Below are 18,136 nucleotides of genomic sequence, written 5' to 3'. Positions count from 1 at the left end.
CATGCTATAGGTATTGTCAACCTAAGTACTTTCACTGTGACTGCCTTAAAAGCAAGACGAAATTAAGAGCATTATGAAAGAGGCAAAGAATGAAATGTTTTTAATAAAGTAGAGAGCTAATGGGATTTAGTCCGTATCTATTTGGTATGTAATTTACAATGTGTTTTATGTGAGGCAAGGAAGTACTAGAGGAAGAAATTTAAAATAACTTTGTGGACAAAATTTAGAAAAAGAAAATTTACACTCTTTCAGGTTTTTACTGTAGTTTTTCCCACCTCAAAGAATTCCAAAGCTTAGGCATTAAAATAGAAATTTTCTTCATAAAAATTTGGGATTGTCAGCTGACTAAGGAACGCACCTGCAGAACTGTAGGAACAAAGCTAGGAACTCTAGGCACACCAGCAATTTGTAAAAATACTGCATGGCAAGAATGGGAGGAGAAAGTTTACACATGTATCCAAAAGACAACTTGTTACGGCAACCGCTGTAGTATGTTTCATCTGCATAGTTTGCTCCAAAAGTAATGTCTTCTGTTTATTTCCATGGAAACTACAACAGATGCAAAGAATAAAATAACAGTGTTTACTAGAGCAAATTCTCAGTGAAAAAGACTGTTTTTCAACATACCATCATTAGCTATTCATTTTCACCAATGATGAACAAGAGCCTGCATGTCACTCTCATAAAAATCTGCACGGCTGTCCAGAGCATGGATTGAATTTCATGTCGCTGTCACTACTGCTGAAATGCACCACCACTGCCTCACATCCACTGATTAGTCTCCGTAAACATTCCCAAGCATCAATGAATGTCAATGGCTGCCTTTTTTTCCATGGATGGAATTCCTCCTGAATGGAGGAATTTGGTGACACACCATTGCTTTGTATGCACTTCCATGTCATGTGTCATTCTGTCAGAGTGCCCCTCTGCTGCCATCTGTTGCACAGCAACAAAATGTCACATAGTATTGGCGGATAGGTTCAACCTCTACTGCCATCCCACCAACATCCACCTCTGATGTTGTGGGCCATCATAACGAAATAGGAAACATTATTTCTGGAGCAAAAAATGAGGTCTGCGTTGCAGAGTTTAAGCCAAAAGTGTACTAAAACTCTATTATTTTTTTTTTCTTGAATGAATTCCTAAATAATCCTGTTAAGGTTTTCATACTAATTTTGATTATTATATGGAAAACTCATGTTGTAAAATCATTTGTAAAAGTCACTCCAACATTAACTTCAAAGGCAACAATTCCTCTCATTAACTGTTGTTTATAATTACACCTCTGCATGTATGTTAGGAGACCAGTCAAATAGTATTGTGAATAACACTGCATTTACTAGTGAACTGTAACAATAGTTAGGAACTCAAAAATAAATATGAACTCTGTTTCAGTGATGCATTGTTTTAAAGGTGATATGGTATACACAAGTGTAAATAACCCCCCATTACATATTGTTCTGGTCTAGTTCAACATCTTCATTGATGATGTGGTAGAATGCACCCTCAGCAAGTTTTCTGATGAAGCTGGGAGGAGTGGCTGATGTACCGGAAGGCTGTGCTGCCATTCAGTGAGACCTGGACAGGCCAGAGAGTTGGGCAGAGAGGAACCCGATGAGGTTCAACAAGGGCAAGTGTACAGTCCTATACCTGGGGAGGAATAACAGCATGCATCAGCACAGATTACAGGCTCACCTGCTGGAGGGAGGCTCTACAGAGAAGTTCCAGGGTGTCCTGGTGGACAACAGGTTGACCAGCAGCAGTGTGCCCTTGTGTCCAAGAAGGCCAGTGGTATCCTGGGGTTCATTAGAAAGAATGTGGCCAGCAGGGAGAGGGAGGTGATCCTGCCCCTCTACTCTGCCGTGGTGAGGCCTGGAGCACAGTGTCCAGTTCTGGGTTCCTCAGTTCAAGAAAGACAGGGAAAGTCTAGAAAGAGTCCAGTAGAGGGCCACAAAGATAATTGGGGCCTGGAGTATCTCCTGTATGAGGAACGGCTGAGAGACCTGGGACTCTTCAGCCTGGAGGAGACTTATAAATATCTCAGGGGCGGAAGTCAAGTGGTTGGGGCCAGGCTCTTTTTAACAGTGCCCAGTGACAGAACAAGGGACAATGGGCACAAACTGGAACACAGAAAGTTCCATGTAAACATGAAAGAAATCTTCTTTACTTTGAGGGTGACAGAGCACTGGATCAGGCTGCACAGAAAGGTGGTGGAGTCTCGTTCTCTGCAGTAATAGACAAAATTTTCATTTTTAAATGATAAAACTTCAGAAACACCTTTAATTTAGCAGTCCTTGAGCATGCTAATATTAGTTTACATTGCTGACACTGAGCAAAAGATTACTTCTTGAAGTAAGGATTTAGTTTGAGAGTGTGGAGTATGTTAATCATAGTAAAATTAATAATCTTAGAGCAGTTATGCCACTGAAATCAATATGAATTCTACTGTTATATTCCATGTTCAGAATTGTGTCTATTAGTTTTAGGTTTCACATAAAAATGTTAAGGTCCATCTAAAAATCTCTTTTCCTCTTGCAGATAGATATGCTTATTTAAACTCTTTATATTGTATTATTTTTAAGAAGTGTATTTATACTAGGTATATGATAAACTTCTTCATACATAGAGAAATTGCATGGATAAAGAAGATAATATGGATTAGAGTTAGGCATATTTATATAGCTCTGATTTTAAAACTAGATAAATCAGGAAATAAGGTATTGCAGATTTAAAATACAGATAAAAGATATATAGAAATTCCGGTGGTTGATGTAAGACATTGTGTAAGTTTTTGGCAATAAATTAAAAATATTTTGGGCAACAATAGTATGTTCCAAAGTATAGAGCCAATTTGCTAGAATTGTATAATGAAGAATCCTTATACAGTCTTTAAGTGTTATTTGGAGGAGAGAGAGGAAAAGTTTGTATACCAGCTGCTACTGTGGAAGAGTTGTCTCTGCAGAGTATGTAGTTGTTTTCCTAATTCACCTTGCAGCATTACTCCTGACCTGGCAACCAAATTAAGGGCTTGATGAAGCCACCTGAAAGGAGGCCTCTAGTGCCATTAGAGACACTCTAGGGCACATGAGATACACATGCAGGCAGACATGGCATTAATGTTCTGGAGTGGCTGCTGAATCCTGGCAGATGGGTGAGCTGTCTTTGCTTGGGCAACCAAGATGAGCTTTTCTATCTTCTGTGAGGTTGTGCTGACAGAAGTAGCTACGCTGATGCAGCGTTTTAATCCATACACTTTCAAGGCCTGACTCAAAAATTCAGAAACAAGCATTTAATGAAATGGTCAGGAATGATGAGGGTGGGAGATGCATTATCTTTCTCACTGTAAGCAGAATACGTAACTGAAAGTAGAATATCTGATTTTCCTCTTCATCTTGGTATCATTGCTAGTACTTAGAGTGAACAAGAAATTACTTAGATAGAAAGCACTTGACACTGAAAAATTAGCCTGAAAGTAAAATACACTTTCCTAATGCAGAGTAAGTTAACCAAGTTACTATTAGTGCTGTTGAAGCTCGGTAACGCTGAATGAATAAATCATGAAACATTTTCTTTTTATGGTTTTATTTATACTTCATTTAATATAACATAGACATGGCTGTAAAGTTGTTTAGTTGTCTTGGTGTTGTGATACAAATGCTATGAGTATGCTAATGTAGTTTGATCTTACTGTAATGGGAATATAAAGCACAATAATATCAAAATCAACCTTCTTATTATAGTCACATTAATACCAATAAATTATTTAATAGCCTTGATACTTAAATTTAGGACATCATAATGAGGGAATTGGGGAAGACTTTGCAAAACTGTTTTAGAGGGAAATTCTGAAACTTTGTCCGTATTTGAATGTTACAGAAACTTTTCAACCAGTGAGCTGTCATAATTCATGGTAAAAGAACTGTCAACATGAGAGTCCTAACTAGAACATAGAAGTCTTAAAGTTTAGAGCATCAAAAAAAATAGGTATCTCTAATAATATAATGGAGAAATGTTGAGATTTACCTTATATAATGCTTCTGGTAAAAATAATTGCTGTAGTACGTAGTTAGATACATGGAGGATACAAGTTGGAATATCTGCAATGAAGTCAGTGCTTTCCATTAGTCTGCAGCAGTTTTACTAGCTGAGGTTCTGATCCATGAAATCTAAATACTGACTGTGTAATCCCATGGTGGTCAGTGATTCTCACTGTAACTTCTGCAGTATTGTGTTTGCTTTCATCTCAATTTCTTGTGTTCTGTAACTCCACACTGTTTACAGCAGTTGCTATGTTCTTTTTGTTGGGAAGGGGCTGCACTTCTGATTCCTGTCTAGTTTGTGAAGTTAGTAAGCAAAATCCAAAAATTCTGATGTATGAAACATCATAAAATAATTACTGTGTGTTAGGAGATCTTGTTTTCTTTTAAATTTTGAAATTCTTAGAGTTAGTGTAGTTATTCTAAGGGAAGTCCTAATTTCTTAAAATCGCACTTGATCTATATTATGACTTCAGTGTTATGGAATCTCCAAGAACAAGGAACTATCCCAAAGTAAGAGTGAGCATCAAAATCACTCAGTGTTACTTTTACTGTCCTCTCCCTCTGTTTCTGTCCAAATTCAGGAAATATATTAAATGTTTAAACATTAATTTCCAACTTCAAAAATGGCTGCATTACCATACTGGTAAAAATCTGTGGTAGTTTTCAATTTACTAGCAGGAATAGGAAACTGACATACGGGATTAGGAGAAGTAATACTACGCATAAGTATTAGCCCTTTGGAAATAGCTGCTCAGGTGGAGCACAGCCACTTTGAGTCCCAGAAGTACATTTTCTTGACCCATACTGTCTAGGTTTACATTAGAGAGCTCAGGCTCCCTAAGTGTACTGCTCCAGTGCTTAAAAAGATTGTGTTTAGCCCAGAGTGTGAATATCTGGCATGCTGAATATATACAGCTGTACGTGCAAATCAGTGTATTTGTAATATTACTCTTTCAATTATCTGTTTATCTCACAACTAGTAACTCCTTTAAAAAAATATTGAAGGAAAAGTCCTCTGGATTTTATATGTATGCTTTTGCACCTGAAATATTAAAAAAAAAAAAAAAAAAAAGAGCAGTAAAAATTCTGTCCCGTGCTTTCATTGTTAATACACAAATTACATTGATAGAGGCAATTCTCTATCTTATTAATTGAGTAGGGCTTTTTTTATGGAACTCTACTTACATTTCTTGTACATTTTTCAGTCAAAAGACAGTGTGGAAATGTTGAGCAACACTAAAACAACCTAAAATGCATCATGAATTTCCACCATACCTTACTCCTGAGGTTTTATGCCTTACACACTCACTGCAGTTAATGCTTAAAATTGGCCTTTGAAGGATACAGTCCTGCAGCTTCAAAGGACTGAGTTAGGTTAGCTGCCATGCTCCAGGTCTACTTTTCATGTATTTTAAGTAAAATAGAATGTGATGCATCACTGGATCAGCTGAACTCAGGAGTCTGTAAATTATGGGTTGTCTGCACTAAGGAATAATACTTGTTTTGGACATCAGGCAAGATATATGAACCTCTCATTCTCAGTTATCCCTCTAGGTTTTTGTTAATAATAGTACAGAATTTAACAAAATAATATATCTGCTGCTATAAAATTGTTAAAGCGATCGAACTAACATGCAAGTGCTTGGAATTGGTAGAATTAACAAATATTTAAAAAAATGAATTCCAGCATCCAGTCTTACTGTCCATAGGTTAACATGTTATCATTCTCACAGTTGCTGTGCGGAAAAATATGTAACATCTTCCTTACTTTCATGTTTAATTTATGGAGCTGTGAAACGAATTTTATAAAATCAAAGTATAGCAAAGATAGTATATTCCTTTGTAAATTGAGGCAGTATGACAAGGAATGTTTCTGGTAGATTCTTTTTTTCTGATAGCAATAGCTTTGGGTTAAATTTTTTAAAATTAAATTTCTACTAGTAATTAATAGACAATTGATAATAAAAAGTGAGATTTTAGAGCACTTTTAGTAACATCTGTTGTTCCACAAAAAAATAAAAGCAAATAGAAATTGGCATTCTCGTCTTCCCATAGGTAATAAGTAATGAAACCAGCACATTATTCTTACAGATAATTCTGTGCTTTAGCTTCTGAAGATATAATATCTCTGAGACAATGCTCCATAAGAACACAAATGTTCTGGATGGAGATAAAGAAATGGAGTTTCTCAGCTGGCCAGTTTTTGACTGATTTTAAGTATAACTGATGTTTTCATTTAGATGAAAGGACAATTTTATAATTTCACAGACTTGAAAGAAAAGGGTTTTCTGTAAGCCAGTAGCTGGTAAGTCTGAAGTGCTTATATTAGGCAAAAATCTGTGTTTCTTTGTATGTAATTTTCACAGGAGATGACAATAAAAGAAGTGGTATGAGTAAATACAGTGACAAAGTATGCTATCTATGAATTATGGTGTAATTTTGTATTTATTATGATAAATTTATCCCCCTTCATTTTTTAAAATTTATCTCTTTAGCATATGTGCAAGAAGGATCTCATTAGCTTGTTAAATTATGATAGATGGCAAAACAACAAAATGGCCTACTACATCCAAATGAAAATGAAAGAGTTAAGTGAAAAATACAGTTTGGTCACTAAACTCATTCATGCTAGACTGGTATCTCTAAGATAAGGTAGAGGTAAGACTAAGCTACTACTTTTGATCTTAAATCCTGTCCCTCTAGTTTGGATTACATATTCCTTAGCTTGTTTTGTTTTTACTTTGTTTTTTACGTTGTTTTTCAAAATGTAAATTTTTAAGGGGCAAGCTTCACAGATTTTTTTAATGAGAATTTCAGATATCTTTAATACACTGGAGGTGAAGTAATAGAGAAAAGTTTGTTCTCTTAGGGCTTAAGTCTGTTACACTTAAGATACATTCTTTCCTGAACTGAAGAGTTTTCAGTAGACACTTCAGGGTAGGTAATGCTTGACAGAGTTTTCATTATCTTGCAGGACTGAGTTTTCCAGGTAGTCTTCAGTACAAGCCAGATGTAGTTCCTACTAGTTCTTATTTGGTACTCTTGCATTAAAGCTGTGCAAAACTCAGTGTTTCACCATACCCAGCAGCGCAGGCTGGAGGAACTAGCTGCAATCTGGGGCAAAGTAGCATCCAAATAATTACACCCAATTTCTTTACTAGTCCTGCACAACGCAAACATCATCCAAGGAAGCTATGTATATATCTAAAGGAATCACTTGCTGTTCATCCCTAAACATAGTTTCCACTAACCCGCGTCCTGTTTGCTTTGACTTTAGAAAGAGCAAATCAGGATTTCTGCATTTTGAAATATTAGTGTATTTAGCATTTCTCTTTTTATGTTACCTGGTTTAAATAAAGAATTTTGCAAGAGAAGGTTTATATTAAATTACTCATATTTCTAGTTTATTCTGCTAGGTTTCTACAAAAAAAACCTCCTGTATGTATTTGGATGACAGTATATGAAAATATACTATGTCATTTTTTTAAATAAGTTGCAGAATTTTTTTTTCTAATTGCAATCATATTATACATATATAAAGAAAAATATTTTACTTTCAGTATCCTCCTTTAAGATGTTTGAAGTAAATTGCAATTTTTTTTTCAAAAAACACTTTTTACATATTTTCCATTAGAGCCCTTTAGTACCTATATCAATATATAGTTTGATTTTTATTAGTCTTCATAAATATATTGACATGACATATCTGTAACACTAAACATAAGCTTCCAATACAAGAATTTGTACATAGTCCATATCCAGATATCACCATTATTTCATTTAAAAGATCCCAGCATGTTTACCTCATGATCCTTATAAACTCTCTAGTACTGAAATACGTCAACACTTTTTCTTGCTACATTCATTGAAATTAAGCACCCGTACCCTACCCCATCTGTAAACATCAAGTCAATTGGCAGCTAGCACATTTCCCAGTCAGCAAGCAGTATTGTGAATTTTATCTTCTCTTGCAGAAATCAATTCGTCTTCGTTGCAGCAGATGAAATTTCTTGTAACACCTCTGCAGGTAACAATCATTGATACTTCTTGATGCATCCATCCAGGTCTCAATATCCTTTTTCACATGCTGCATTTAATCGTAAGAGAAAGCATAGGAAAGTCCATGATACAAATTTTTGGAGTAGATTAATTTATAGCTTGAGTCTAGATTCTGCCATATAAAAGACATTAGATTATTTTTGCTGACTTTGGTGTTTTATTTCCAGTTTAAATATTATATGGCCTAGAAAAGTAAGGATATGTTAAGCCTTCTCATAAAAGCTTACTGTAACGTACAATCAATGGTGATGGTGACTTTAAAAAAAAAAAAATTCAAAAAAAATCAAACTACTGAAAACAGTAAAGGTATAGATCTATGTAGGACATTGTAAGTGCTATAGATTTAACAGTTTTCTTTTCAACTCTTTGGGGGCAAATATTGCCCACAAGGGTACTGCAGACCCTAAAGCACTCACAAAGTCTATCCTATGGATAAGATAGTGGGAGAGAGGGTCTGCGTCTTCAGAGGATCACTCTCTAGTAAGTAACAAGCCTTAGCTGTTTTGCTAGTATGCTATCATGTGGTAAGCCATGGGTATAGAGGAACGAACAATGTCTTTATTAATGGTAATTTGTAAGTATATCAAGCATATCAAGGGATTTTCTGTCTTTTAAGCAGTAGAGGTTGAACAATGTTAGTCTTAATACAGGTAAGGATTATGTTATGTTGCTACATAAGAAATCAAAAGCCAACATATTTAGTAACAATGTTGGCCAACTCTGTCAATAATGATATGTGAAAAGTCTGCTGAAGTCGTGGAGATGTGTATATTGAAGGAAGAAAGGATATATAGTGTGGCACAAAATGTTGATATAAAGAAGTATTTATTTATAGACAGCTTTACATTACTGGAAATAAATGAAAGGTGAAGAGTTTTCTGCTTATGTCGTAGTGACGTACATAGAAATAAACAAAGTACACATATTTATGGAGAAGAAGACTTTGGCTAAAGTCACTAAAGATTAGTATCTTATAGACTGCGTGCTAGCCACAGCATTTTTGGTGGTAATCTGAAAAGTTCTTCTTAAAAAGATAACAAGCAACTGATTTAACATAGATTTCTCAGAATCCTAAATCATTAACAGAATGCATTTTGAGAAAGCAACATTTGACACGATTTGGATTCTGGCATTGGTTATTTCACTGGTGCTTCCTACTCTGTACTGGATGATAGTGAACTGCAGTAGGGAGACTACTAATTTATAAACCTATGCCTTGCAGAGTGAGAAGAGATATACTCATTTTAGCAATGTTTTAACTTGGAGTTCTTAAAACACATATGGTTTTAATAATTTTCTTGTTTTGAAAACATTCCCTGTTTTGCAGAATGAACCCTTTTAAGCAATACTTACACCTGTAGACATTTCTTTCCCTCAGTTCACACAGAATAAAAGCGTCCAGGCTATACCATACCTATTCTGTATGACATTGCATTGAAATTCCAAAAATATAACTTGTTCATCAGAAAATGCAGTGAAATTTACAGAGAAGAAAATGGACTTTTGTGTATATTTATTGAAACTTTTCAGTTTACCAGTAAATTACCTCTATTAAACTAATTTGGTAAATAAGATGTTTTTGTTAGATATGTTTTTGACATTACCATAACCCTATCTGTAGTAAGTAACTTTACAGGTCTTTTTTGTTGTATAATCCGAAGGAGCAAGCTAATGAAAGCTTCTATTTTCTGTTCTTTTTATATTTAAATTTTAGTGACATAATTTAAAGGAATTCTGACTATATTAAAACAAAAACAAACAAAAAAACACCATACTCTGACCCCTTTTCCATTATGGAACAAGTTGCCAAAATTGCATTTGACCTTTCAAATCTGTAAGCTGACATTCAACTTATTATCTGATGTTTTGTGTTTCAGTATGTGAAGTATACAGTTACATAACAGTATATCAGAACAGTAGCTGACATTTGATTTTTCAGATGCACACAAAACGTCTATGATACAATATTATATGCTGGTAGTGTTCCTAAACTCAATTAGAATAATTCAAGTGTTTGCCAAATTGGTGTAAGATAAGATACTGATAATATGCTAAATGTTTCAAATGTGAGTATATGTGTGTTTGTATTGTTTACTTGAAAAGAATATACATGTTTGTAGACTTAATAATATAACAAGTAAACTTTTGGTTGGAACTCTACTGTCAAATGGAAATGGGAGTCTTGGGTGATCCTACTGGTAATATTCACTCTTCTCTTCCTAATACTTTATCATTATCATTATCTTCCAGGCAGTACTTAACCCTAAGCCACATGACTTTCTTTTTTATTTTTATTTTAATTTTATTTTATTTTTTCTAATTTAAGAATGAACTAATCTTGAAACCAAACATGATAGGGTAATGTGTCAATATATACATTTCTATTCATGTATGCATATCTATTCTTGAATGAACATTATATAAAGAAAATATATGCAAGAATATGCAAGCGTGTGACAGAGGGATCCTTCCATGGGAAATCTTAAAATATTTTGCTCAATTATCCAGAGCATTTTGAAGCTAAAAATAATTACTCTTCAGAAGAGAAGTTCTGTGCTTCTGGGATGATCTTCTCTGGCAGGCATGATTAAAGAGTATGCAAACAGACCTGAGCTAGATCAGAGGTAGAGAAAGTATCTGAAACCTCCTTTCAGCTTGTTGATGCAATTTTAACAAGGATCTCTGAAGAATTTCCTCTGGCAGAACTCTGACAATGGTTATATTAGAGGAGAATTAATCCTGAGTTTTCTGCCTGATGGGGGCAAAGGGGATCTTGCCCTATCAGTCTCCTTGTAAGTCAGAAAGAGACCTAGAAGAAAAGCATGTTTTATTTACGTGTTGGCTAGAGAACATAGTTAATTTTGTATCTTTAACATTTAAATTAATTTTTCAAATCAGTGATGAATACATTTTTTCTTTTAGGTTTTGCAAAGCCAAAATTTATAGTTCTTAAAGAAAAAAAGTGTATTTTCCAAGTTTATTCTAGGATGTACCTGCATTTTATGATTTTCATGTTAAAATGGGACAGGATCATTATTCTGCATTTATACCATTCTTGCTTTCTTCCTCCAGTTATTAACTGTCATCTAACTTCCATCTCCATACAAAAAAATCCAGTGTGATTGCACAGCCGATAGTATTTTTCCCCCAAGAGTATATGCATTTTATGATTTTGAAATAACAGAGAGACAGGCAAGGGTATATATACACCTGAATTCAGAATGAAGTATCGTGGAAGTGAATATAACATCTATTGAATTGTAGCTGTATTTATTTACATATTTGTGCAGAGTCATCCCCATGAGGCAGGAGTGCGTGTATGTGTAAAAGAAATGCATTATAAAGCTTTAGAAGTTTACAGTTCTGGATTAAGTTTATGACCTCTCTTTGGAGAAAGATACAGTCTTGAAAACAGATTAAACATGTGGAAAGTTTTAATTTTCAGCTCTAGGAGAAATCCATCATAAAAGCAGGCAGCAAAAAGGAACAAACACTTGTACTATCAAAAGTTTGGAAAGAATATCGGCAATTTTTAATGAGCATGATTGCTCAAGTCCTTGCAATTTTAGTGTATGCTAGTATTAAAATGTAAACACAAACACTTCCACAAATTTAATTTGAGAAACAATAGCAAATATAGTCACATTAATGTAAAAGAAAATTAATATTAGAAAAAGTGCTTAGAATGTTTAAAGTGGTTTCCCTCTGCTATGGTACATTAATTATATCTGGTCAAATTTTGCCGTACATGCTTGCATACATCTCATTGACATATTCCAGTTTCTGGTAGGAGATACTGATCAGATTAGGTTCTTTCAAAGGAATTTCTAAACAATATGTATTATATAAACTGCTTTGGAAAACCTCTTTTAGAGAGGTTTGCTTTACCTTTTTTAATTACTGTGTAAAGACATAGGTTCATTTGTGAGAGGTGTTTCTGTTTTGTCATCACTCCTTTGTGCTTCATTTCATTTCATGAAGCAAGTTGACTGGGAAAATAACCATTTCCTACAAGATTATTTTATTATTATGTTATGCTATTTCACTAATCAATAAATCAAAAGTGAAGGTGAAGGAGCATTTTTAAGGTCTTTGTGCTAGTATTTAGTTAAACCTCTGCTGGCTTTCCCTATGAAAAACAGCAGATCCTGAGGTTTTTGCTCTTCAAAGACTAGGGACTGTTGTATTAATGCACATTATTAAACTTCTGTAAATTCCAGTGTCCTTCATGTTGGCAGTTCAAATTTCTTTTTACTGCTGCTGTAAGTAGATCGTACATGGAATTCTATCTGTTACTGCTTTTACTGCTCTTGGTAGTTGTAGTAAAGATGCTCAGCTATTGGATCAGCTGATAAAAATCAGTAAACACTTCGGTTATCCTCTGTTCTTTTTTCATAAAATTTGATTAATTTCTTTTTCTCACCCAGTGAAAACACTTGCAGACCTTTTGCCATCTTTGTCATTATCTCTTTGACAGTTTACCTTCCCTATGCTTCCAGTTCTAGGTCAGTTCGCATGGCTAGTCAATTGTGACAACATGACAAGATTAAGTAAAGCTGAGGTTCTGTGATTTGTAAATGGAGGATTTGCAATGTGAAGCTTCTTTGATAACAGAAATAGTGAATAATCTGTGTTTGCCCTCAACAAGTGCATATAAGCACATGTGCGTCCCCTGTAGTGTTTTTTTGAATGAAGCAACCAGAATTTTTTCTCGGGTAGACTGAAAACAGTACACAAGAAAGCTGGTTTGTGTGTGTGCATGTATGTATGGTTATAGAGCAGTGCATTAAATAGGGATTCAGTATGAATATCCTGAACTTATCATCTTACATTTACAACATTTAACAACGAAAAAAATAGTGCATACTCCTGAACTTCACAAGCACAAAAGACTGCTTTAGAAGTTAATGTAAAAAGTGTCTGTATTTATTTATTACTGATCTAGATGAGAAGTTATTTAGGATTTACTGCCCCAATGTATAAGAGCGGCAGTAATAGACAAATGCTGTACAGACCAGACAAATACTTGTTTTTCTCTGAAATGTGACAGATTAATAGATGTCAGCTGATCGCAAAGCCTCAGTTTCCCCAGTGGCTTTTTATTATGAACATTTGTGTATACAGATAGTCTGTCTTCCTGAGAAGGAGATTGTACAAAAAGAGGTTGTTGACAGCACGTTATATTTTAAGCAGATGTGAAGTGCCCACACTTTTGTGGAAGCTGCCTTTGACCTTTTATAAATCCAAACAGGGAGACTGAAATCTGAGACGGAGCTTTTGCCTGAGGTCTGTCCCTGGGGTAGCTCCACAGCACTGGTTCAGCACCCACACAGGAGGAACATCACCTGTGCTGCAGTGTTACAGCTTTGTATTTCTGCAAATTCACCAATACCATTTATTTAAGTGTTTAACAACATGGCAGCTGAACTTTGGATGCATCTAACAAACTTCAGACAGAGCTGTAAGTTAGCATTCAGGAAAAAGGATTAAATTCATGTCTGAAATTTCTGCTAAGCGTTCCCATCAATGAGCATTAATTAATGAGCCAAATAATAATGGGCATCATAATTAACTGGACAAATTCGGATGTGGCATAAATAAAAGTTAAGAGGTGGAAATTCTTCCCTGCATGTAAATACTTCTGAGTAGGCTTCTTAGCTTTCTTCTGGTTCCAACCAGAAGGAAAAAGTAAGGACTGCTTCTAATATTATCACTAACGTATTTATGAAGATCCCTTCATGGAAATCTTTTACTGCCCTACTCATGTGGCAGACTGCAGTAAAAAATTCTTCCTCTCTGTGAAAACCTAGGAATGGTAATGTCATACTAACAGGAAATCCTGCCTTCAAGATATACAGGAGTTCAGCACTGCAGCGTACCTTGAAGTTTCATGGTTTCATTGTGCTATGTCTATCAAACTACATCTTCCCCTGTCCTTCTCTGCTGCACAACATAAATCTGTTAACTGATATCAGTAGTAGAATAGGAAAGCGACATCCGAAGGAATATTTTGTGGTCCATTTCTTACAGAATGATCTTAAGTTTTGATATTGTGCATTTAAAATTTTGCACAAAGAATTTTAAAATGTTGAACCTTTGCAATCAGGAAAATGATTGGAAACTCCTTCTACTTTAAAACATTTTCCCTCAGTGTTCTGTAAAACAGGTAGGCTAGACTCCTTTCCTCGTTTCCTTCTGAGGTATTTAGGGAGACACTTTGCTCACTTAAGTGACAGAATGCCTAAATTTGTTTGTTATTAATATGCAAAGTTAATTAATATATTTATCTGTACATGCCTTGGCCACCATAATCAGATACCACTTTACTGTAGTAAAGAATTTCAGGTCAAAGGACTGCTGCTGCTGCACAGTGGTCAGCGACTGAGGTTAAAATACTGCCCAGGGACACAGTGTGTCTCTGCTGTGCATACGAAGGAGCCCCTGCTGCTGCTGTCATCTGGTTTTGGTATCATAGTGCCAATATCATAATCATGTGAGTGAGAGGAAAACAGCTTGTTTTAGTGAGTTACTGGAATTATTTATCTGGATAATGCAGGTAACCCTTGCTTTCCTTGCGTTCCTTCCAATACTCCACTAAAATCTTCATATCTTTTGTCTACAATTTTATTGCAATTCTGCAGTTCTGGAGGAAAGATTTGGATTGCCCTCTCTGTGCCACCTGTGAAGAGCAAGAGGCACATCCGACAGTAGAGCTCATTTCGTAGGCAGTAAGATTGGAATACAAAACTGCTCTGCACGATATTCTGCCTTCTCATACCTAGTGAATGCTGACTTGTTCAGTTGTCTTTTTGTAAAATTTAGTAATAAGTGTCAATGCAAGTGTTTCGGTAATTTAAGCTTATTCTTTCTGAAGACTCAATACACGTAGGTCTGAAGAAGCAGCGATTTTATAGCTTGATCGTTCAATTATAAATCAAAGCTAGTAAATGAGTAATATTGTGGAGAGCTAGAAATATGAGCTTCTCAGCGGATCCATATGCTTTGCTGGTAATACGACAAGTAACAGGGAATTAAATCGTAGAGTTAGGTTGTTATACTATTTTCAACTTTAATTTTTACTTGACTACTGGTTGAGGTTTTGTTTTTATTCAAGAACAGAACCATTGTTTTCTATAGTTCTAGTAATATCTTCTAGCCTTTTAAGAAATGGGGGAATATGGTAGAGTTCAAAGATATGCATATCAAATTGTTTACAGATTACATTTTATATTTTGCAACACTTGAGGAAAATGTTTTAACTTGTTGCATATTCAGTACTCTGAATTTTCCTTCATTAATGTTATCACTAAACCCTACTGTGGATATACAATTAAGGAGCTTCCAAATGTCTCCAGTGAGTGTCAAAGTTCACAGTCTGTCCTAGATGCACATGGAAATATAGCCACAGTACCAAAGAACCTAAAATAGTAATTAAAAATAGAGAAAGGCATACTTTCCTGTTTAAGATGTTCCAGCAATACCTAGTACTGGTGATTTAAAAAGAGAGATTTAATTTCAAAGACCCTGCTAAAATGAATGTCTCCAATTCTCTTTTTCTATTTGCACTGGACAACAAACTGCCCTTTTGTGCAATATTTAAGCAATTTGCAATGAAAATCACTGAAGAAATTGAGACATAGCCTGAGCAGAGGATTTCAACATTGAGCTTTTGGTAAATAGTTTGCAGCCACAATGCTACAGATGTTGGCATTGCAAAGCTGATTTTTTTTTCTCAGTTTTCCACAGAAAGGTTTTGGTGTAGTTAAAAAACAGTGCCCGTAAAACAAAATGCTAGCAAATATCAGGGGATATTTTCCTGCTGTGTTCTGAATATGTACTCCAGACATACTGAAAAGCAGTGGAGCTTACTTTGTTCTCATTTCTAGTGCTTCAGAATTGTTCATCAGTTGTGTTCCTGAGTCAAGAATTTCTAAGTGTACAAATTGGTATTTATATCCTGATTTAAGATTTTGTAGAATATACAATCACATTGACTATTAATTCTTTGAAAATAGTTTGCTATTTGCATGTGCTAAATTGTACTGAATTGTTTACCTGGAATGATTATTTTCAGGGAAATTATCACAAAGCATTTAAATGCCGCTAATTTTAATGAGAAATAAGCATTCTGGCATGTGAATAAATGAACCAACAGCTATGTGACTGCACTAGCTTACTGATTTTCAGTGTGACAATATAGTTTAAATCCTTACTATTTTCAGCATGGAAATCAGAATCTATTCTGCTAACCTTCTGAGCTTCTAAATTTGGTGTCATGCATAGGCGTGTTTAAAAATTAGCATTTAAAAAGAAACCTACTTGCTTTAAGTTTAAGCTGACACTGTTCCTTTCCTCTGTGGAAATGAAATTTATTAATCATAATAAAACCATCATATTCTGAAGGTAGAGGTCACCCTGAGGAGAAAAAAGTCTATTCATCACAGAGGAATTTCAATGCATTTTTCCTAGATAATATCTGAGCATGGATTCTCTCCCCTTTGGAAATGTATTCTTCCAGGGTTTTGCTTACATGCATCAAGTGTATGGAAGAGGTTGCAGGAATGAGAATTTTTCAATTTAGTTTTGTATACTGTGTTTTCTTTTAGAGACGATTTGGAAGAACGCTTCTTACATTTTGTTTCATGTTTACATTGCAAACATTTATTCAAGTAGAATTCCAATATTCTGTAAAAAAAAAAAAAAAAAGAATTAGGAAGAATTAGGAGTGTTTCTTACTGTAACAAGATTACAAGCACCGTTAGTTCTGAAATACCATTTTTATTTTAATACAACTGTACAAACATGTAGCATTCTCTTAATGTAAATGTAAAACATTTCTTTTTATGAGCATGGTTTAAGATAGGTCACAATTTTTACATTAGGATTATTTCACCTCTCTTTTGTTTAAAGGAAAAAGCATTCTTTACAAAATAGGACAAAAAATACTGGGTTGTAACTAGCATCTTTCTTTGGAAATAGCTTAAATATTTATCCGTGTTTTGCTCTGAGTTTTCCAGATTTCTGTAAAAGGTTGTTGTAATACTAATAGCAACATGTTTCATTTCACCATTGTTAAACACTTGTTCATCACTTCAGTGATGAGTTAGGTTAAATATACACCTAATTTCATAAAACTTCAGCACAGTTTGGAGTTGTTACTTCCTACTTAGAAGAGGGCCTTGCGTTTCAGCCACTTAATCCCTTGCGATGGATGACTCAATGTGCTCTCGGTTTTATAAGGCACTATTATATATTCTGCAGCAAGAATGGGATGTAGTATGGAGTCAAAATGCAGCCCTGCAGTACCACATGGATCAGAGCAGTGATAAAAAGCTCACAGTAAGTCCCAGTGTAGGTAATGGCGTCCACTACAATATGATTCTTACAGATCTAAATTTGTAGTTCTTGTTCAGTATTACAATACCAGTTAATCAAAAAAAAAAAAAAGTACTTTTGAAATTATACCAATTCCCATTGTTCTAAAAATAATAATTATGATTTTAATGCATGTGTAATAATAGTACTTGCAATTCATCCTCCATGTTACTAGAGATATTAAGGAAATGTATAGATCTGGAAACAAGTCTAGCTTTAAATTAATGCTTTTTTCCTTTCTAGATGTTTTCTTACTGTTCAAATGAGATTTGGCTTGAGGGAATTAAAAATATAATGATTTTTGAATGGATTCACAGACTTGAAAAATGGACATACAGAGGAAAATAAGGTGCCTTTTTCACCTCATGAAGACGAACAAGAAATGCAGCATTCTATTATGTCTTCTATCAAAGCTAAATTTTTAACGTCTCTAACTATTATACATCCCAGTTTGGAGGGTAACGTTGTAAAGGTTCTAGTTCTTCCATCTGAGGAGGCTGCAGAGTTTGTGACCTGTGCCAAACCTGCACTAAGAATTCTTTCCAACTCAAAGGATTACTAAATGACGTTTACCCAGCAGGCTGATCAGACCTATTCCTTTTTTTTTTCCCTTTCTTTCTCTCTTTCTCTCTTTTTCTTTCTCTCTCTTATTCTTTCTTTCT

General features: G+C 34.8%; 1 protein-coding gene across 13 annotated transcripts in view; it reads left to right on the top strand.

Moving 5' to 3' along the window:
* The window catches only part of RBFOX1 (RNA binding protein, fox-1 homolog 1), a 372,798-nt gene that overhangs the window by 347,865 nt on the left and 6,797 nt on the right, over positions 1–18,136 (top strand). For 4 of the 13 annotated variants that reach the window (XM_021411699.1, XM_021411691.1, XM_021411694.1 and 1 more), the window contains one exon: positions 8,015–8,067. The exons of the other annotated variants lie outside the window; for them this stretch is intronic. In XM_021411699.1, coding sequence (XP_021267374.1) covers positions 8,015–8,067 — 53 coding nt within the window. The remainder of the gene's footprint in view (positions 1–8,014; positions 8,068–18,136) is intronic. 13 annotated transcript variants of the gene reach the window in all.

This window comes from Numida meleagris, chromosome 13, assembly GCF_002078875.1.
Source record: "Numida meleagris isolate 19003 breed g44 Domestic line chromosome 13, NumMel1.0, whole genome shotgun sequence".
NCBI classification, from domain to species: domain Eukaryota; kingdom Metazoa; phylum Chordata; class Aves; order Galliformes; family Numididae; genus Numida; species Numida meleagris.
Note: the sequence above shows the minus strand (reverse complement) of the source record. Positions and strands in the feature narration are given on the sequence as shown.